The 21,541-nt window shown below is 40.2% G+C and overlaps 1 protein-coding gene across 1 annotated transcript in view; it reads left to right on the plus strand.

Moving 5' to 3' along the window:
- SYNE1 (spectrin repeat containing nuclear envelope protein 1) overlaps window positions 1-21,541 on the plus strand; it is a 274,657-nt gene that overhangs the window by 146,980 nt on the left and 106,136 nt on the right. Inside the window, 15 exon segments of the mRNA XM_081905258.1 lie at window positions 113-289; window positions 2,058-2,323; window positions 3,709-5,869; window positions 7,713-8,050; window positions 8,308-8,452; window positions 8,624-8,842; window positions 10,251-10,513; window positions 10,832-10,997; window positions 12,503-12,658; window positions 13,294-13,446; window positions 15,137-15,319; window positions 16,781-16,918; window positions 18,601-18,786; window positions 19,860-19,982; window positions 20,762-20,948. Coding sequence (XP_081761384.1) covers window positions 113-289; window positions 2,058-2,323; window positions 3,709-5,869; window positions 7,713-8,050; window positions 8,308-8,452; window positions 8,624-8,842; window positions 10,251-10,513; window positions 10,832-10,997; window positions 12,503-12,658; window positions 13,294-13,446; window positions 15,137-15,319; window positions 16,781-16,918; window positions 18,601-18,786; window positions 19,860-19,982; window positions 20,762-20,948 — 4,861 coding nt within the window.

Raw genomic sequence — 21,541 nt, forward strand, 5'->3', positions numbered from 1 at the left:
GTAAATCTATCGCAAGAGTCTGCCCTACATAAAGAGAGGTAGTGTACATCTTAAGGCAGCCCATAAAGAATTGCATTAAAATGTTCCTGCTACCCTCCCACATATTTTTCAGATTGAAGATCGGATAATGAACTCACAGTACCTTGCTCAGGGCTGGGAGGAAATAAAGCAAATGAAGGCAGAGCTTTGGATATGTTTTCAGGATGCAGATCAGCAACTGCAGAATATGAAGAGGCGAGGGGCAGAGCTGGAAATAAACATTGCTCAGAATATGGTGTTGCAGGTGAAGGTAAGGGGCAGCTTCCATTCAAATAAAAGAGAAATCTGTAGCTAACAGGTGATTTATTTTTATTTTTATGTTTGCATATACTTGACACTGTTTGACTGTTATATATTTCTCCGGAAGAAGTGCAGGTATGCAGAAAGAATGTGGGCAGGAGTTGCACTTTATGTGTTTATGCCACGGTATGTTAGAGCTGGAAGATGAATGCCCTTTTGAGTTATACAGTTGACTTCATTTCTGAAAAATCAACCATAATCCAGGAAACTGATATAGGCCACTTAGGTTTGGTAGACAACTACCTTCAGCTGGCAAAATAAAGACATTTTCCTCTGAAATTGATTAGTTATTTTAGAGAAGTAGGTAGTGGCCGAGTTTTCAAAATACATTCTGCGCTTACGCAGGGGTAAAACATTCTCCAGGTTATCTCAAAATGCCAGGTTGATAAAAGTACATTAAGGGAGTACACGTGATCCACTCCACATAACATGAAGGAAGCTGTGGGACGGCATGGACCGGTCCTGCCTGCTACCTTTGCCATATGCTGCTGTCACTTATAAACAACCAGTTCATATTGATCAGAAAAAGTTCTCACAGCTCCTACATTTGAAGAGAGACCCAAATCATCTGTATCCAGGGGAACCCTTTCTGATCAACATGAAGTGGACGTTCATTGGAAGAGTAAGATGATGGGACACAGCAGTGCTGAAGGACAGAGCTAGCTTATGTGACTATATAGCTCCTCTGCACATATTTCTAACATGGAATTTGCTGTATGTAACCCATAATGGAAAACTGTAGTAAATTTAATCCTACATTTTTAAAGAGCAAGAGTCATTGTTTTTTAAAAAAAGATAAGTAGCCTCAGGGAAGGGCCATTTAGAACAGAGAATTGATGGGAAGAGAGTGCATAACATTTTCCTCACTTCTTCCCTGCTCCAAATCAATTACCTTAAGTAGCTTCTCTACCCATGAGATTCCAAAGCTGTGTTTGCTCTGCTCTGTGAGAATCCAGTGGGAAAGCTGCTCAAGGAGTATTTTGGAGCAAAGAAACACTAAGCAGGGAAAGAGGGTCTGGATACCACAAACCCTCACCGGAGCAGCTTATTTTAAAGAAAAAGACTGTCGGTAGTCTTGTTGCATATATTTGCATATAGCGTATAGTTTGCCTCTAAAAAGGAGCTACAGTGGTACCTCAGGTTACATACGTTTCAGGTTACAGACTCCACTAACCCAGAAATAGTACCTCGGGTTAAGAACTTTGCTTCAGGCTGAGAACAGAAATTGTGCTCCGGCAGCAGCAGGAGGCCCCCATTAGCTAAAGTGGTGCTTCAGGTTAAGAACAGTTTCAGGTTAAGAACGGACCTCTGGAATGAATTAAGTACTTAACCCGAGGTACCACTGTATTGGAATTTCTACCTAAGGCTTTCCAACCTAAGGCTCAATTTCCTTCTTCATGGGACATTATACAGAAAACAGGACAAGGAAGAGACAGTTTTCCTTCTAAGGGTGTAAGGAAGAGGGAAAGGGGGCTGGTGGATCCTTTGTCAACTTTCTTTCTGAATCTGGAAGGAAGATTTGCCATTCGAAAAAGCTCTTACTTCTTTGTTCCCCATGAATTGTCAAAACAGAAATCTTGACATCTCATGAAACAGAAGAATAATGATCTGTCTATAATTTTTTGTGATACAGCCTAAATAGAATGCATTATACATTCTCATTTAGTTCTCAGGTTGTTAATTCATTACCATTTTCCTTTTTGTATCTCCTCATACAGGAGTTCAGTCAGAAGCTGCAGTCTAAACAGACAGCTTTGACAGCTGTGACTGAAAAGGTGAGCAAACTAACCCAAGGACAGGAGTCACCAGAGCACAAGGAAGTAGGACGCTTGAGCAACCATTGGTTGGATCTTTGCCTTCAAACAAGTAATGTGCTCCTACACAGGGAGGAAGATCTTCAGAGGACAAAGGACTATCATGACCGCCTAAACGTAGTAGAAGTCTTTTTGGAAAAGTTTACACAAGAATGGGACAACTTGGCAAGGTAGGGACTTGTGGGTTGAGTCAAGAAAATCTGTAACACTTCTTTGATACAGACATTGCTAAGGTGACCACTTTTCAGAACTATACTCACATGAATATTTGGAATTGCCATTATGCTTTTCTGGTTTTAAATCTATTCTGTTGTAAATGTTGGTCTTGTACTTTTGGAAGCCACATTGGTAGGGTTTTCCTCTAAAAGGCAAATTGTAATGAATAGAAAATTTGACTATATTGAGCTCTTTTGGTCCATTTAGTTCAGTATTGTCTGTGCTAATTGGAAGTAGCTCTCCAAGGGCTTAGATAAAGACTTTTGCTAGGCCTGCTACCCTAGGATCTTTTTCACTGAATACGATAAAGATTGGGCCTAGGACTTCATTCATGCAAAGCATGTGCTCTAGTACTGAGCATCAGCCCTCCTACAGCCTTTACACTCATGTCCCCCTACCTGAGTTTTTATTTATTTACTTATTAATAATGCCTCCATAAGTCCCTCTCCTCTTCAGGATCAACTATGAAAATGGAAGAAGAGAATGAGCAAGTCAAGAGTGAGCAAGTTTAAACACATGCTTGCAATGCTTGTGGACACAATAGGGTTAGGGCAATGTTACAGTCATAGGAGATATTGGCATATTTTAGATTGAAGAGCTGGAAGTGTGTGTAGATGCTTTTAAGTTAACAGTATGCCTCAAAGGTTTGCTGAAATGATTGAAAGTATAGTGTAATTAGATGGCTGAACTCCTCTTCAAGCTCACCTTGTAAGTTCAGTTTTTACAAGGTTTCATAGAGAACTCTCAGAAAAGCATGACCTTTTGAAGCCTTTTTGAGATATATATTAAAAATATCTTCATCTGCATCTCTTCAATCTTCCTCTCTCCAGCCCACCTTCCACCTATTTATAAAGTTCTAGTCCCCACAACTACAATTCAGAGTGGTATCTGCACTTGTCTTGCTGCTGTAGCAGAGCCAGGTAGAGCAAGGGAGGAGGAGCATTTCTTCCTCCCACCATTGCCAGAGAAGCAGCAGGCTAAGCAGGTGCCAAGGTGAGCAGGTAGATTGATGGGTGGGTGACTGGATGGATGAGAGGAGATGACATATTTGGTCTATAACCCAACAGAAGAACATGGGGGACTGCAATGCTTATCTTGGGGTTCATATTTGGAGGCAAAGACCTATGCACTCTAGTGGCATCTCCAGCTATACAGAACTTTGCAGTGGCAGTGTGTTTTGCAATGATTGCTTTACATATGATTTTTAAATCTCTAATGCCCTTAGGGAATGAAAAGAATGCTTCAGATTTTCACATTGCTTGAACACCTCTTCCCCCCACCCAATGCCTGTGCTATTGTTTATATTGAGTTGTTGTCTTAATTTACTTGTTTTTAACAGATCTGATGCTGAAAGTACCACTACCCATCTAGAGGCTTTGAAAAAGCTAGCATTGGCTCTGCAGGAGAGACGATTTGCTCTTGAAGACTTGAAGGATCAGAAGCAGAAAATAACAGAACATCTAAATCTGGATGACAGAGAGTTAGTAAAAGAGCAGACGGGACACTTTGAGCAGCGCTGGATCCAGCTAGAGGACCTTATCAAGAGGAAAATTCAACTGTCTGTCACCACATTAGAAGAGCTGAGTATGGTGCAGACTAAACTTCAGGAATTAATGGAATGGGCAGAAGAGCAGCAACCTAGCATCTCTGAAGCTCTCAAGCACAGTCCACCACCTGAGCTGGCTCAGAACTTCCTCATGGATCATCTCACCATTTGCAGTGAAGTGGAAGCCAAACAACTTGTTTTGAAAGCACTTACAAAGGATGCCAGTAGGGTGATGACTAATTTGGGGCTTAATGAGAGACAGGTGCTCCAGAAATGCCTATCAGATGCTGAAAATCACGTGGATTGCCTTAGCGATTTGGTTGGTCAGAGGAGAAAGCACCTGAATAAGGCATTATCTGAAAGGACTCAATTCCTCCTGGCAGCCTTTCAAGCAATGAATCATATTCAACAACATGAGAAAAAGGTAATGTTCTATGAGCATATTTGTTTGCTACCAGAAGATGTAAGCAAACAGATCCGGGTTTGCAAGAGTACACAAGCCAGCCTTAAGGCCTACCAGAGTGAAATATCTGCCCTGTGGTCTCAAGGGAGGACATTAATGAAGGAAACAACAGAGCAAGAGAAGACTGAAGTGTTAGAGAAACTGCAAGAGCTACAAAACATGTATGACACTATTTTGCAAAAATGTAGCCAACGACTAATAGACCTGGAAAAACATATGGTTTCTAGAAAATATTTCAAGGAAGATTTGGATAAATTATGCCACTGGCTTAAGCAGTCTGATATTGTTTCATTCCCAGAGATCAATTTAATGAACAGCAATTCTGAACTTTATTCCCAATTAGCAAAGTATCATCAAATTCTTGAGCAGTGCTCTGAATATGAAAATCTTCTGTTGACATTGCAAAGGGATGGCCAGGAAATCTTACCATCACTCAATGAAATGGATCGTTCTTATCTTGATGAAAAGCTGAATGCCTTGCCTCAACAATTCAGTGTGATTGTTGCTCTGGCTAAGGACAAATTCTGTAAAGTCCAAGAAGCAATCTTGGCCCGTAATGAATATGCATCATTAATTGAATTGACAACAAAGGCTCTGTCTGAATTGGAAGATCAACTAGTGAGCCTACATAAGGCCCCTTTTACCCTCTTAGCCAAAGAAGCTGTGTCACTCCAGCAAGATTACAGAAGCATCCTGGCTGAAGTCATAAACCTTGGTGCTGCTGTTGATGAATTGAACCAGAAGAAGGAAGCATTTCGGAGCACTGGGCAACCATGGCTGCCAGAGGAGATGCTACTGCTTACCACCTTGTATCACAAACTAAAAAGGCAAATAGAACAGAAAGTAAACCAGTTGGAAGATATGATAGAAGCATATCAAGAACATGAAGAAATGTGTAAGCAACTTGAGATGCAGCTAAATTCTGTAAAAGAAGAGCAAGCAAAAGTTAATGAACAAACACTCCCAGCAGAGGAAAAACTGAAAATGTACCATTCCTTGGCTGGCAGTCTGCAGGATGCTGGGATCCTTTTGAAACGCATAGCTGAACATCTTGAGATGCTTTCCTCCCAACTTGACCCATCTGTGCATGAAGGAGCAAATCATCAGGTGCGAACTTGGCAGGAGATGCTGAAGACGTTGCAAACTGCCATTGGTGATACTGTAATAGAGTGTGAAAACAGACTGGTGCAAAGCATAGATTTCCAAACTGAAATCTGTCGCTCCCTTGATTGGCTGAGGCACGTTAAGGCAGAACTGAATGATCAACTGAGTATTGAATTAAAGCTGAACATTATCCAGGAAGAGATTCGTAAAGTTCAGATTCAGCAGGAAGAAGTTCAGTCCAGCCTAAGGATAATGGGAGCGCTAAGCAGTAAAGAAAAGGAGAAGTACACAAAGGCCAAAGAACTGATACCTGCTGACTTGGAAAATAGTCTTGCTGAACTCTCTGAACTTGATGGTGAAGTGAAAGAAGCAATACACAAGCGGCAGGTCAGTGAATCTTGCATTCCTTTAATTTTTTTCCAACATTAAGAAGACGAGGAATTAAAGATTTGTATTAGAATGATCAGTATGGCATAATAACCAGGGTTAACCTGCTGAAGCCAATTTTAGATTTCATGCTGTTAGTATGGCTGTTATTGGCTCAGTTTCCTCCTAATTCTTAGCCAAACTATGGTGATGCGTGAACAAGCAAGGATGTGGGCAGTCCTGTTTAGGGAAGCTTTTAATATTTGATGAATTATTGTATTTTAATATTTTGTTGGAAGCCACCCAGGGTGGGCAATAGTATAAATAAATCATCATCATTATGATTTGAAGCAAAAAAAGCAGCCACTTTGCTCTTGTCCTGCTCATACTTCTGCTGTGCTATCCCCATATAAGACATGGCTTGGCTTAGCATCATATCTGAATGTGGACTCATGGTGCTTCTACTCAGAACATCAAACTTTGGGTATATCTCATGGTTTTTCTGGAGCAAGACAAACCATGGCTTAGATCTGGCTAGAGCAGTAGAATCAGAGGAGGAGCAAAGTGGCTGTGTTTTTGTTCCAGGTGCTTACTCTCCTGGTTTAGGATTACCAGAGAACCTGGCCAACAGAACCTTAAACAGCATAGGCAATGTAAGTGCCAATTTTTTAAAAAACCAAAAGTTGTTATTATACACCAAAGGTTTTTTAGTCCACAGCTCCTGAGACCATAGAGGCAAGGCCCTAATCACTTAAAAGATTTTGGTGCCCAAGTATGTATCTAATTTAAAATAGAAATGACAATAAACCATAAAATGAAATTTGTATTTTTCAAAATGAAACAAAATCTACGGTAAGATGGGAAGTAATGTTTATTTTTGAATACCTTCACTTTATTTACATTTGAAAAAAAATTCTCCTACTTTTAAAATTGCAGTCTTTGATTAGAACTAATTTTACATAGCACATCTGCTTCTATACTTAAGAGTTAAGGCATCCAGCCTGCCTTGTTGCACAGTTGTTCTGTTAGGTGAAGTATATTAAAAATCCCAAGAAAATGAGCGCTCAGCTGAGCAATTTGTGGCCATTAATTTTAAAAATCCAGCAATAGATTAATCCATCCCTGCATAGAGACTTACTCTCTCCTTTTAGTCTGATCTGCCTCATGCTGTGGACATGAGCATAATGCACTCTACTAATAGTCTACTAACGCCAGGTGCCTGGCGTTCTCTGGTCCATGGGGTCACGAAGAGTCGGACACGACTAAACGACTAAACAACACAATAGTCTGGCCATAAACATGAGGCATGTAGGATTTGCTCCATGGTAAATATGCTGTAGGATCATAACTTTGCTTCTTGGGCATCATCAGTGGCTTTTACTAAGAGAAGCTCCCTTTAATAGAGTTTGTGGAAGAGGGGAAATCTGTCGCATAAAATAATGAGCAATAGTGAGACAATTCTAATGCAGATATTTTGTGCAGGAATGTGGGAACCCTGTCCCTTTATTTTGATTGAGTTTCCCACTCCATGATCTTGGAACTTAATAGAAACCCTTCAGTGTCTCTAGTAACACTTTTAGGAGTACAGATTATATATATGTACACTTGAATGCACTTCCAAATGCAGGTGTTATCTGTTGTATTCAACAAGGCATGTATTTTGCATTAGTCATCACTGCTCTTAAACTCCAGTACAGTTTCCAGATAGATTGGACAGAAGGTGGATTCAACATCGCTGTTGATTTTAGCAGAACTGTGTTAAATCAAACCTGCTGGTTATCACAGCCTCCCTACTTATATATGTTATATAAGTGGTGTTTTTTCTTAATGACTATATATGTCATTTTAATTTGTTTGTTTTCAGGATAAATTGAATAAATTATATAGCCTGTGCCAAAGATACTACCAGGTTTCCCAGACTGCTAGTGACTGGCTTGAAGACGCCCAGGAATTGCTACAGTTGGCACGAAATGGCCTCGATATGGAGAACTCGGAGGAAAATCTAAAGAACCATATAGATTTTTTTAGCACTGAAAAGCAATTCCGTGTGCATTTGGGAGAACTGCGGACCCTTGTGGCCGACATGGAGCCCTTTATTCAAGTCACAGGAAAAGAGGAGCTGGAGCAGAACGTGAAGGCTTTAGAAGAGAAAGGCGTGGAATCAGGACAAGAAGCAGAAGCCCAGAAAGTACAACTGCAAAGGTACATTTTCAGTTTTTGAAATGTCAGATAATATGTCTAGCAGATGGTTGTCGCACAAAATGACAAGATAGTTGCTGTCCTCTTTTCAGAAAGGCAGCTGTTGGGAAATGGGAGGATAAATGGTTATTTTATAAAACATTTACAGTGCAATCCAGCCAAAGCTAAGCACTGCGGGTTTTAATTGCCATTGATTTTAAATAACTATACATGCCATTTCCTACTCAGAAATAAGTTCTATTGTTTGATTTCTTTTCAAGTTGTGCTTCTGAGTGGCAGGAGTATCAAGCGGCAAGGCAGCAAGTTATTGACCTGATGAATGAATCTGAGAAGAAATTATCTGAATTTTCTGTAGCTAAAGCAACTTCCAGTCTTGAAGCAGAAGAAAAATTAATATCACATAAGGTAAAGCTTCTGAATTATGTCGGGTCATATTTTCTCCACTGAAACCACAGACCTTAATTTAACACAATCTGTTTCAGCTATGCTACACACTTAATGACGCATAAGATATGCTAAAAAAAAATTTAATTATTTTCTTAAGATACAAAAAAATCATTCTCTTTGCTTCCTCAGTCACTGGTGTCTGTAGTGAACTCTTTTCATGGGAAGGTCACATCACTGGAGGAGAAGGCATGCCGCCTAGAGAAAATAGGCAACGATGCCAGCAAGGCAACCATAAGTAGGTCCATGACAACCGTTTGGCAGCGGTGGACAAGGCTTCGAAGTGTTGCCCAAGACCAGGAGAGGATTTTGGAAGAATCAATGCAGAAATGGAATGTATTTAACAATAAGGTATAAGGATCAAGGTTATTTGGTATCTCTTATTCACTATTAGTCATTCTGTGCAAGTATATTTTGCATTTGTAATGTCAACATTTGAATATTAAAATGAAGAGTTATAGGAAAAGAATATTTTACATATACATGGAAATAAATACCACTTAAGAAGATGGGTTTCCCTGAAAATGAAGAATTTCTCATTGGATCAACTGCATATCTTACAGTGATGTGATGAAGCAAGCTAATCAACATTGCTGACCCACGCACAGGGTAGCTGTGTGTGGTGCGGGAACAAGCAATAAAATATGACGAACACAATCTAAGTTGGATAAATAGATCACAACTTATTGATTACATAACAGGTTTGATGTAGGCATTGGGCGGGTACCCACGTGTTCAACCAGCCTACCTACAGATTGATGAGCTATATTTCAACAGCAGGGGTTGACAATTGCTGAGGCTCATCACAGCATGAGCTAATGATGGCAAACCTCCTTTGGCCACTGGTGAGGGGTGCCATCAAGACAGAAATCTGCCTTCCAGTACCCTTTAAGGGGATCTCCTGTGTGCTTGATTAGGGTGCCCCTCTCCTTCGCCTTCTAAGAATCCAGCACAATGCCTCTTCTGCCATAGGGAAGTAGGAAAGAACCAGCAATCTGAAAGAGAGCACAAATGCACGGGAAGATCAGTGAAAGGGATGGAGAAGGCCAGGCGGGTCCTCCTTTTATGCTCCTGGAGTGGACTAGACTCCGGTGGTCTTCTCTCTGGTCCACCCCAGAAGCTCTTCCCCTTGGGAGCTCAGCAATGAAACTGACTGGCTCCCTGCAACACATGGGCATAGCCAGGATTTTTGTTAGGGGGGCAGGACCGATGGGATTGGTCAGTTAGTTAAGTATTTCTATTGTTTTATTTGATGGGGCTGCCCCCCCCCCTTGGCTATGCCCATGCTGCAGCACCTGAGACTCCACCCTTGACACTCTGTGAAGTACTTCTTCCTGGGCAGAAGCTCCCTGAAGCCTCCTGCCTTTTTTCCCACAGCCACACAGGGCCACAGCTGCAGCTCCCGATGAACTGGGAACAGGTGGGAGGGAGTATTATCAGCTGCAGAGCAAGCTAGGAAGCATTGAGATAGCAGTGCTACTTAGATCTTAAGTTTGTGTCCAGTGGTGCTTACAAGAAACGTTTTAGTACGCATGTTATTAACAAAATCAAACATACTATAACCTAATTACAGAAGTACAATTGTGAGTAGCAAACCATTTTAAAATATATTACTATTATGTGAAAGCTTAATTATAAACAATTGTAAAATATATGGGGAAGCAATTCAGAGCCTTTAAAATGTTTGTAAATTATTATGACTGACAAGTTTAAGGAAATGTTGTTTATTGTGTGTGGTTTTCTAAAATCTCATCTTTAGATGAAAAAAGCAACAGAAACTCTTGATCAGTTGCAAGATCGCTTACCAGAAAGTTCAGTAGAAAAGGCCTCAAAGAATGAACTTGTGGATCTTCTGGATTATCACAGTAATTTCATTGTGGAACTTGAACAACAATTGTCATCTCTGGGTCTGCTGAAGCAACAGGCTTTTAGCATGCTCCGGGACATAGAAATAGCCTCTGGTTCCCAAGAGCAAATGCCTATCATGCAAGAAATCAAAGCAATGCAAGACAGATGCCAGAAGTAAGAAAAAGCTATTTTAAACTGTAAATATTGGCTATGATCCATAATTGTATATATTCTGTGAATTTCTCACTGTTGAATATAACAGTTTAAACTGTACAAGTACACAGTATTGGTTTCCATCAGCATAGGATAGGTAACTTAAACTTGCTGATTTAATTAATTATAACAGCCATAATTATAACATTTATGTTCCATTTAAAATATAAATGACAAATTTGATAAATAGTAGAATGTGTCCACTAATGTACTCCAAGGTTTTGACAAATGTATGGAGAAGTTTGCTACTCAAATCTTTAAAACGTTTGTATTTTTAAGCATGCAACAAAAGGTGAAAAGAAGTGGGAAAGTGGTTAAACAAGAACTTAAAGAGCGTGAAGAAGTTGAAAAAGAGATTAATAAAGTGAAGTCTTGGATTCAGGAAGCCAGAGAATATTTATTAAATCCTACAATTGAGATAGATCCCCAGCTTGAGGAATTGCAGGTATGTCAGACTTGTATAGAGTGCCAGTGTGTTTCTGTAGATTTGGGTATTTCTGTAGAGATTGGTTGTGGTGCCCTGTGCAAATTTTAGAATGTACCACACGATTCTTTGCAGCAAACTGAGGTTCCATAGCAGACAGACATGAGAAAATTCAGTTTTAAGAGGATTCCTTTAGGATATGGAGCATGAACACCACTGATTTAGTGAAATCCTATAGCTAAAGTATTTCTCACAGATTCCTTTCCATTTTTTTTTAAACTTCCAATAAAGGGAATCCCAAAATTTACCTATTACAGTGTTCTGATCATACATACAATGGATTATGTAATGCAATATTTGTCAAGTGTCTCATTAAAAAAAATGGGGGCAGAGCAGGCTGCTGTACCTTTTAAATTATCTCCATTTACAGTGCAAAACAAATGTTACTTAAATGCTTATAGCATTCGAGTAACAACTCGAAACCAGCTTTATGATTAAATCAGAACAAGTTCTTTGCATTTGTCTCCCATATTTCTGGTTTCATAATTGTGACTGAATCCAACATGGAAGCCACTGCCAGAAATAGATATAAGGCAGTGGATGGATTGCAAAGTTTTGCAGACCATGTGTTAGTGAAAAAGCACACAAGAATAGTACAGCATCAAGATTTGTTGACAAGGCACAGTACAAACTGTAATCAAGTCAAAGGGTGGCCAGCTGGTTCAGAGAGCAGGGTGACCTGGAATGAAATACTCCTGCAGTGAGGCTCTGCTTTGGACAAAGTTAAAGAGGAATTCAGCATTGTGCTAAGTTGATCGTTCAGTCAGTGTAAGCATTTCAGCCTTCCAGATGGAAAATATGCCCTTCTCTTTGCCGCAAAAGCACTGTTCTGGAGATTCTCTCACCCATCCACTAAGCCAATGGGGGGGTTGCAGGGGGAAATCCCCATTGTAAGTGTGCAGGGCTTCTGCTGATGGGACACATTAGGTGAATCCTATTCAAAGACTCAGTTAAAGCTGTGTTTCTGATGTGTGTGCTGTGGCTGGATGGTTGCCAAATGCCGCTATGACTGATGTGTGCAAAAGCAGGATGCCTGAGGTTGATGACGTTTCCAAAGATCCATCACTCAGAGGATACTAGAGAGGAAGCAATATTGGCAACAGGCTAAAAGAAGTGCAGTCATTTGGGGTTCTTACTATCCTACTTCCCAAGAAATATCATGTGAGGAAGATTAAGACACTGCTCACTGAGCTGGTCTCCCTCATTATCATTGTTCTGGAAGTAACAGGACTCCAGTGATGCAGAAGTATCCAGGTCAAGGTTGCTTGCTGTGGGCATACAAAAGGGTTCAGCATTATCTTAGATTATCTCTGTTGTCAAAATAGACACACTGAGGTGGGTGAGATTTGACATATTGGAGTCAAATTTCAAAGAACACTCATTATTTTGTAACCATATGAAATGTGAAGCTCTAAAACCTATCACTTTTCTCCACTCTTTTGGCAATATTTTCTCTTTCCTGTTAGTCTCTCCTCAATGAAGCAACTATTCACCGCCAGGCTGTCGAGAAAATGGCTGAACAACAGCAGAACAAATATTTGGGACTTTATACCATTTTACCTTCAGAGCTTTCTCTTCAGTTAGCAGAAGTCGGATTGGCACTTGTAAATATACATGAACAGGTAAAATACTTGAAGTGAATACTATTGATTCTGTAAATGGAGTCATGTAATAGCAGAATGATAAGTGAAACCACACATGCACATGTACAATCCCAACCCCACAAAATGGGTGTAATTCCTCCCCCCATACAGCTGTGGATATAGAAATGGGTCTTGGTAGAGAGCATTAAAGCATTTTTCCCTATCCCACCTTGGTTGGTCCTCGGCACTACTGTACAGCAACCATTTCTTGCAGCAGGAGCCTATCTGGGCTTTCCATATATACATCTAACTCTGCCTTCTTTTCAAGGGATCTGAATGCAATTTACTTAGTGCGCACACACATTTGGCCAAGAGGCCAGCTGGGGAGACAGAAGGAGTGAAGAAGTCAGCTGAGCCCTATTCACTTACACACAGCAAGGCAGAAGCATGTTCTTGTCCCAGTTTTCTATTGGAGAGATACTTGGCTGCAAAAGTTTGTGTAAAAAATTACTGTTAGACTCTATTAAGTTGCCACAAGTTTATTGTATTTGTCTAAGGAAATGCAAGACTACATACATAAACATACAATTTTGTGGTCACGCTGATTTTCTATAATTGATGTATAGTAAACCAGCATGTTTAGTTGCTCTTTTTTAACTTTGGTTTTTTGGCAGATTCAAGCCAAAGAAAAAGAAGTACAGCAGAGCAAAGCATTGAATCAAGAATTTGATCAAAAGATTCAAGGGATTGCAAAAGAGCTCGATTCAATTCTATTTAAACTGAAGGAGAAGACAAATAACATAACACAAGCTAAAATGGATCAAAGGGTAAATAAGATTCTACTTTGTACAGAATCACTCCCTATTTAATAATCTTGTAGAATCAAATATTTACCAAAAATAAATAAATCTATATCAGGGATAGCCAACTTAGTGCCCTCAAGATGTTGAACTCAAAGTCCCATTGGCCGTGCTGGCTGAGGCTGGTGGGAGCTAGAATTCAACAACATGTAGAGGACACAATTTGGACTTCCCCTGTACTGTGTTATGGAGCCTGGAGCATGGAGAGAGAAGGATTATAATGAAAGTGGGGAGATATCACCCTTTGGTATCCTACGTGAAAGCTTTTAAGACTGCATCTGACTAATGGCTGGTTCATGTATGTGTGTGTATCAAATTATTTCTTGTGAGCTGATGGAGCAGCTGAAAGTTTAATGAAAAGCTTTTCTTTGAGGATCCTGCAAACGATTGATGTCTCTGCTCTCTGATGATCTGTGATCATTTATTCACACATAGAAATCATTAGTTGATGCTAGTCATTTTTGCAAGTGTGAAAGCAAAAGATGGCTTGAGAATTTGCCATCTTCACACATAAGGATAAGCCAAACTTTCTGGCTTATCATGTTTTAATGCAAATGAGCTGCATGCTGATGCACACTGCCTAGTTGATTCCACTTTGCTTCTCCCCAGGCATGAGTGGGATAAACCAGGAAGCTTGATTCCCCCTTTATATCTAAAGCTCATTACTCCCTAACAAATAACAATGAGTAAACCAAATACAGTGGTACCTCAGTTTACGAATTTAATCCGTTCCAGAAGTTCGTTCTTAAACCAAAACCATTCCTAAACTGCGGTGCGCTTTCCCTAATGAGGCCTCCCGCCGCCGGTGCCCTTCCACCATTCAGCTTCTGTTCTTAGATGGAGGTAAAGTTTGCAAACCAGGACACTACTTCCGGTGTTGCGGAGTTTGTAAACCAAATCATTCTTAAAACAGACTGTTCTTAAACTGAGGTACCACTGTACTCAAGGCTTAAGGTTGGCTAGCAATATGGCTGGTTAAGGAGCAACAAACTTGATCCATTGTTTGGATATTGCAGCCAAACATTACTCCCACCAAAGGAGGAACAAAATGAGAGTAATTGCAGTAGCATGCTACTTGTTCATGCTAAACCACAATAAGTCAAAATTATGGCATATCCTTCTGTGCAAATGTGATCAATATGATTGTCTTTATGCCATTCTTTAAAAAGAGAGATGTCAATGTTTCTTACTTCTAAATGAATAGAGAAAATGTAGAGCTATCTAAATCCCCCATTTGTGTCTCATTGTGCATACTATATACGTCTAATCCTACAAATTGTTGGGCTGACCATATATAGGATTGGGAACTTCTCACTTTTAGATGTATGACTCCATGGTATGGTCAATGATCTCTCTCTCTCTCTCTGTGTGTATGTGTGTGTGTGTTTTCATACTCTTACCTTAGTGCTTAGTATAACAATAACAACTCCTTTTGCATGTGTGGGAGGAAAATTACCAGCTACTCCAAAGAAACTGAGCTGGAAGCTATAGTTGAGAAATCTGCACATCCTTCCCATTCCGTACAAAAAAAAAATTTGCTGAAAATGGTGTAACAGTACTCACAAGACTTTGAAAGGAAACAATCTGCCCACTTTTCTCTCTTTCATTCAGTCTTTTCCATTTTTTTGGCAAGTAATGCAGTTTCTTCTCCCTCCAGCTACTGGGTGAAGAATTGGACAGCTGCAACATAAAGCTGATGGAACTCGATGCAGCTGTCCAGGACTTTGCAGAGCAGAATCCTCAGCTGGCTAAGCACCTGGCTGGCAAGATAAGCCAACTGACTGCTCTCCACCAGCAAACTATTAGACAGGCTGAGTACAGGGCATCAAAGCTGAGTCAGGTATAGTATTACGTTAACTTAATACAATTTCAAATATTGTTGAGATGTTCAAGTACGGTTGAAACAGATAATAGCAGGATAGGCTGAAAGGCTCTTAATACACCACAATTCCATGAGAGTACATAGAACATGGTACTGTGCACAGAATTCAGTTTCCAGGGAATTCCACGTTTGTTTATTTTCCCCCACCCCCCACCCAAAGTCTCCTGCCCTCTAAACTGTGAAGATAGACTTTGTCTGCTGGAAATTTGAGAAACCAAAGTGAAATTTCCAGTAGGTTAAGTTGAGGCTGCCAGCTCCTTGCATAGTTCCTTGCCACGAAACAATAACTAGCAAAACCAGAATACAGGAAAAATTGTGCAAAAATATGCAAGTATTTTTAGTTTGTATCTTTGGGTCATATTGCAGAGTTCAAATTTTCTTGGCATGAATTTTGATTTTGTTCTTAAAGTGCAGAATACACATTACTGTGACAACATGGTAGAAGGGATGAAAGTGGAAATTATGTTTATCTTTAGATGTTAATGTCTTTAAGATTTTTAAATATTTTTAGACTTTTTTTAAAAAAAACAGCTTTATAACACAATCTGTCTGTTCAGAAGTAAACCCCCCTCCCTCTTTTTTTTTTCTTTGATGCCTACTCTGGTAAATATGCATAGGATGCCAGTCTTAGTAGGCCTCTTAAAATCCAGTAAGTTCAAAGGGCTTTTCAGAAAGTACAGTAAGGCAGAAAGTGACATAAAGCCCTTATGACTCACTTTTATCCACTAGAGGCCCTCAGCCAGGGGAAACGTTTTTGCTGTTACTCTGTGAAATCTTGTCTTCCATGAGCTTATACCAACTGCCGATGTGATATATTGCATGCTAATATTACTGAGTGACAAACAGTAGTTTCTAGTGGTTTAAAATAATCCTAAATGTGGTTTAAATAATCCTAATTGTTCAATATACTAGATGTCCAGAAAAGTATCTTGGAAATATAAACAACTGCCTGATATATTTCTGTGTAGGGCAATATATTGCTCGCCCTTAAAAGGGATTGGTCCTTTGCTTGTAGTCGGTGCAAGTACTCATAAAACATAGTTAAGTCAACAGAGGAAGAGGTGTTGTAGATCAGGGAAGCACGCAGTGCTGTCATTTATGATAGAGCCAAATTGTTCTTAGTATGTATGCAGTGATACTCCCACACCTTGACATCAATACATTCTAATTCTAGAATTTTCAAAATAGCTTCATCTGCGTAAGAAGTAGGCATAATAGGCATATGGCAAATGTACCAATTTTAATGCAATCAGCACATTAGAACAGTAATTGAGAAATGTAAATGTTAAGAAACTAGAAGAATGGAAGTAATGAAAATCGCTAGGTAAGTAAAGTGACAACATTTCAGAAACCAAAAGTATTTTTGTACACAAGACTGTACTTTGGATTTATTGAAGTAGATTTTACTTGTCTTTTCAGGCCATTTCTCACTTAGAAGAATATAATGAGATGCTAGAATTCATATTGAAATGGATTGAAAAAGCTAAAATCCTAACACATGGTAGCATTACATGGAATTCTGCCACTCAGCTTCGTGATCAATTTTTGACTCATCAGGTGATTATAGCAAAAACATTTTCAGATAATAGATGAAGACACAAATTGTTGCACCAAAGATAGTTGCTACCTCTGAACTATAATACCATTGTGTTATCAAATGAAAATTATGAAGCCTGTGCTGTTTTCTGATATGTAATATCAGAATATATACATGATATATAATGCTGGAAGCCAGGTCTACACAAATATTATATATAAAAATAAGTTAAAGTAGCAGATCAAACAACATGCGTTCCTGCCCCACTGATGCTCAAATGAAAATGTTTTTATCGTACTAAGTAATGACATTGGCATAAGAAAGTACCCTGCCTCCCATTTGTTGCCAGTAAGCATTTCTTTCTTTCTTTGGTTTTGACAGATTGACACACAGGCTTATGTACTAATTAGGGTTGTTGTTGTTTTTGTACAAAGTGTATTTGGGTGTCTCCAATCACATGCTGAGATGGAGTTTTTGTACCTTCAATATTGCATCAGAGGATGTTTTATAATAGAATTGTGTGAGGCACACAAGGCCCTGTCCAGACTAATACAGTCTACTCCTGGCACCATAAATTATTGGTGTGGATGAATAGCTCATCACTAGTGGAATGAGTGCTAAATTTTCCTGTCTCAGTCTAGCAACCCTATAGAAGTAAGACAACTACTTTATACTTCATGCTTCAAGTACTGCAGATAGTCATCATGTAATAAGTTTTCCATTAATTTCATGGCTTAATGAAACTGCTGCTTAGTTGGTTCTCATAATTTACTACATAGTGTTAGAAATACCAGAAATTTTCAGCTGCCCACTTCATATTGTTAAGATGGAGACTTGGTACAATAGTTCTCCATAGGTTATTGGGGCGTGTGTGTGTGTGTGTGAATGCTTCATCCACTAGGAACTCTATGTTGTTCTCTTACCTGGACAATTCTGGTGGAGTAATAGGCCTAGGAAGAGTTCCCTTTGGTATCTGTTCAGGGGAGTGGATGATGATAGACCATAAATGCAGTGAGGCAGCTGTCAAGGTCCGGTTCACGGGCAATTGAAGTCCCAGCTGGGGACGTTGGGACCAGGGACAAGATGGTGGGGTGGGAGCAGGAATGGGAGTCCAGAAGCCAGGAGTCAGAAAGCCAAGAGTCCGAGGATCAGAGAGCAAGAAGTCAAGAAGCCAAGGGTCTGAGGGTCAGGAAGCAAGGAGTCAAACACAGCAAGGCAGGGAACGTGTTGCTGTGGCAAAGAGCCAAAGGGAAAATGCTGACCTTGTATCCCTTCCCAGCTCTTGCCACCAGGTGATCTGAGTTACCAATCGGCCTCACCTGTATGGCCGTGCCTTAGGAAGGCTCCAGTTCTGCAGAGTCCTGTTGGTCACAGGGCCTGGCTCCTGCACGCACACCTGACAGCAGCTGTATAAATGACAGTTTCTAGACACCTGCTTGATCTTCCCCAGTGGGTGCCTCCTGAATTCTGGCAGGAGTCAGAGAGGAGTTCTTAGATACCTGTATCTCTTAGTAAAATCCTTGTGATGTCTTATGCCTTCATTCTGAGGTCTGAGGCAAGCCACTATTCAAACATATGATGGGGGGGATAACATTATGAAGTCTGAGTGCTGGCACAATATGGTTGAACGTAAACTTTAGCCTATCATTTTTAAAATCATAATCTGAATATTGAAACAAATTCTGTCACTACTCCCACCTAGGCCATGCTTGAAGAATCTGGTGAGATCCACGGAGACCTTGAAGCCATGACTGAGAAGATAGACTATCTCGCGAGTGTGTATTCAACCAAAGGGATGTCTCAGCAAGTGTCAGAGCTTGGGCGGCAGACTGAGGAGTTGCAGCAAGTGATCAAACAGCGGCTGCAAAATGTTCAGGATGCAGCCAAGGTATTCAGACTGCCCTTCATATCTAGCTGACAGTTGCAGGTCTGCTTTATGACTGCACAAGGCTAATATAAAACATCTTGTTGTGATTATTCCTTAGTAATGTTTGTTGTAATCTTACCGTATTGGCCCAGATATAAGCCACACCTTTTTTTTTTCAAAATTCCGATTGTGAAAAGTTAAAGTGTGGCTTATCTTCATGACCTTACGGTATTGCTGCTGAAACAGCTGCTCACAAGGGCCGTCGGGGTGTGGGACAACGGCGCCCATCCTGGCCGTGTCTCCCAAGCCTCCCCCAAGCTGCTGGGGGGAAGGCTGCTGGCAAAGTAGCGTGGCTCCCCCCCCTCCCAGGAAGCAGCCAGAGAGCATGGGGTAATGGTGCGCAGTCCACCTGCCACTTCCAAGTCTCTCCCAACACTGGCTTGGGGAGGTAGTGCTGGGAAGCTGTAGTATCAGGAGGCGGGTGTGTAGTGAGCTCAGAATTGAATGCCATCGCCGGCTTGGGGAGCTGGACACCAAGTTCAGGGCATTAGAGCCAGGAGGTGGGCCACACCCATAAATAAGCCTTGACTTTTAAAGGTGCAGCTTATATTCAGGGCAATACAGTATATGTTTTATTCTAATCTTAACTTTTTGTAGGACACCCTGCTTTAAACACATAATATACTTAGGAACCTAAATAAATAAATATACTGCATTTCTAGGGCACAATGCCCAGGACAGTTCTCCTATGCAAGCCACATTGAAATAGATGGAAGGTTGTACAGGAGGCAACAGTTTCCGGTGTGTCCAATTGATGTGCAATTGCTGACATGCAGGTCCTTTGGGAATGGGGGAAGAGAACACTTATGCATGTTGTGCTGAAGTGTGCGGGGACCGGGAACAGAACCCAATGTGAAATGGTCACTGCCTGTAGAAGATGAGAAACTATAATATGCCAGAGAATGCATATGATATGTATTCCATTTTCCAGAGGCTTGGAGATCACTTAAAATAACACCACTGACTTATGTATCTTAATGCAAGTTTAATGTGGTTTGTGTTTTTCCTAGTTTTTCTGTACTTTTTTCCCCCAGGATATGAAGAAATTTGAAACTGAGGTAAAGGCTCTTCAAACAGCTTTAGAACAAGCCCAAGCAACTCTGACATCTTCAGAGATCAGCCGTTTGAGTCTGAAAGAACAACTTTCTCACCGACAGGTTAGACTGATTATAAGATAATTTTTGTGAAAGGAGAGCAGCAAAGTATTACTTTAGATGGAAATTTATTTACATCGACTGAAGTGACTAAGTTCTGTTTGGGGCCTGCTTTGAGGTGGGATGGAAACCCATTTTATGCACTCTACTTCTATTTTTGTAGGTGTAGGAAATGTTAAATTATTTGAACAATAGTACTTGCAAAAAATGGTCCATTCAGAACATAGAAATTACTTGGCCTATGAATTTATTCTTCTCTAGCATCCACTGTTAGTGTCTTCCTAAGGACAAATCCTGTTTCATTATTGATACCACTGATTTTGTTACGGTGTTATAAAAACAGACATTTGAGAAAACAGTGTTTCATGATACTGTTGTATGTCCTCCAGTTGAACTGAAATCACCCACTGAATAGCTAAATATATTTGGTTGTTATATTTTAAAAAGACAAAACAATCAACCCCAAGAACTTCTCTAAATATAAATTGCTTAGATTCTTTTCCTGCATAGCTCAGTCAAATCCAAAAGGTAATATTAAATATTTTCAGCTGTAGATGGCAATTTTGTGCTGATGCTTTTAGTTGTTGTTATACACATTACCTCATATAACTGATTTTCTAAAGTGTGAAAATGTAGTAGAGAATGTTTTTCAACATGTCCTACCAATAAATCATTTAGCACACATTCTGAGATTTTTGTTGAGCTCACTTTAGTAAAAGGCTATTGAGGTCAATGGAGGCATGAGAAGTTGTGTTTTTTAATCGCACTCATGTTGTTTCTAGCATCTGCTTTCTGAAATGGAGTCACTGAAGCCAAAGGTTCATGCAGTACAGATCTGCCAGAGTGCTTTGCGGATTCCTGAAGAAGTGGTCACCATGCTACCAATATGTCACACTGCCCTCAGGCTGCAGGAGGATGCTAGCCATCTACAGCACACTGCTATTCAGCAGTACAACATAATGCAGGCAAGTATAAATTGAATGTGAAAAGAGGTGGCAATATCACAGTTTGGAGTAAATGTCATTTTTTCTTAAGAGCTTTCTTAACAAAGAAAAATTTGTTTTGAATTTCTAGAATCGTTGCTAGTTTAAGAACATTTACATACAGATATATACAGGCGGCCACCATTTTGTGCAGAGGTTCCATTCCTGGCCTCTAACACGTGTCAGCTGAACACACATAAGTGTGCCCTGCCCCCATCACGCCCCCATTCTGCCCATAGCTGTCAACCTTCTCTTTTTTTGCGGGAAATTCCCTTATTCCAGCACCGTTTCCCGCTGCTTCCCGCTGCTATCCCAGATTGTTAGATATCCCGTAGACTGTCCCCAGGACAGGTGAGGCTGCTGATCCCTTATTTTCGAGGCTGCTGATCCCTTATTTTCAAATCTGAAAGTTGACAGCTATGATTCTGCCCTCTTCCCAGTCCAAAAGGATCTGCACACTGGCAATCGCACGTCAATTGGATGTGCCTAAAATGGTTGTTGCCTATATTACTCAAAAGAAAGTGTGCATTATCTCTCTATTAACTAAAAATACTGAACCACTCGTTTTTCACATGATAA

Source organism: Podarcis melisellensis, assembly GCF_964234715.1.
Source record: "Podarcis melisellensis genome assembly, chromosome: 3".
NCBI lineage: Eukaryota > Metazoa > Chordata > Lepidosauria > Squamata > Lacertidae > Podarcis > Podarcis melisellensis.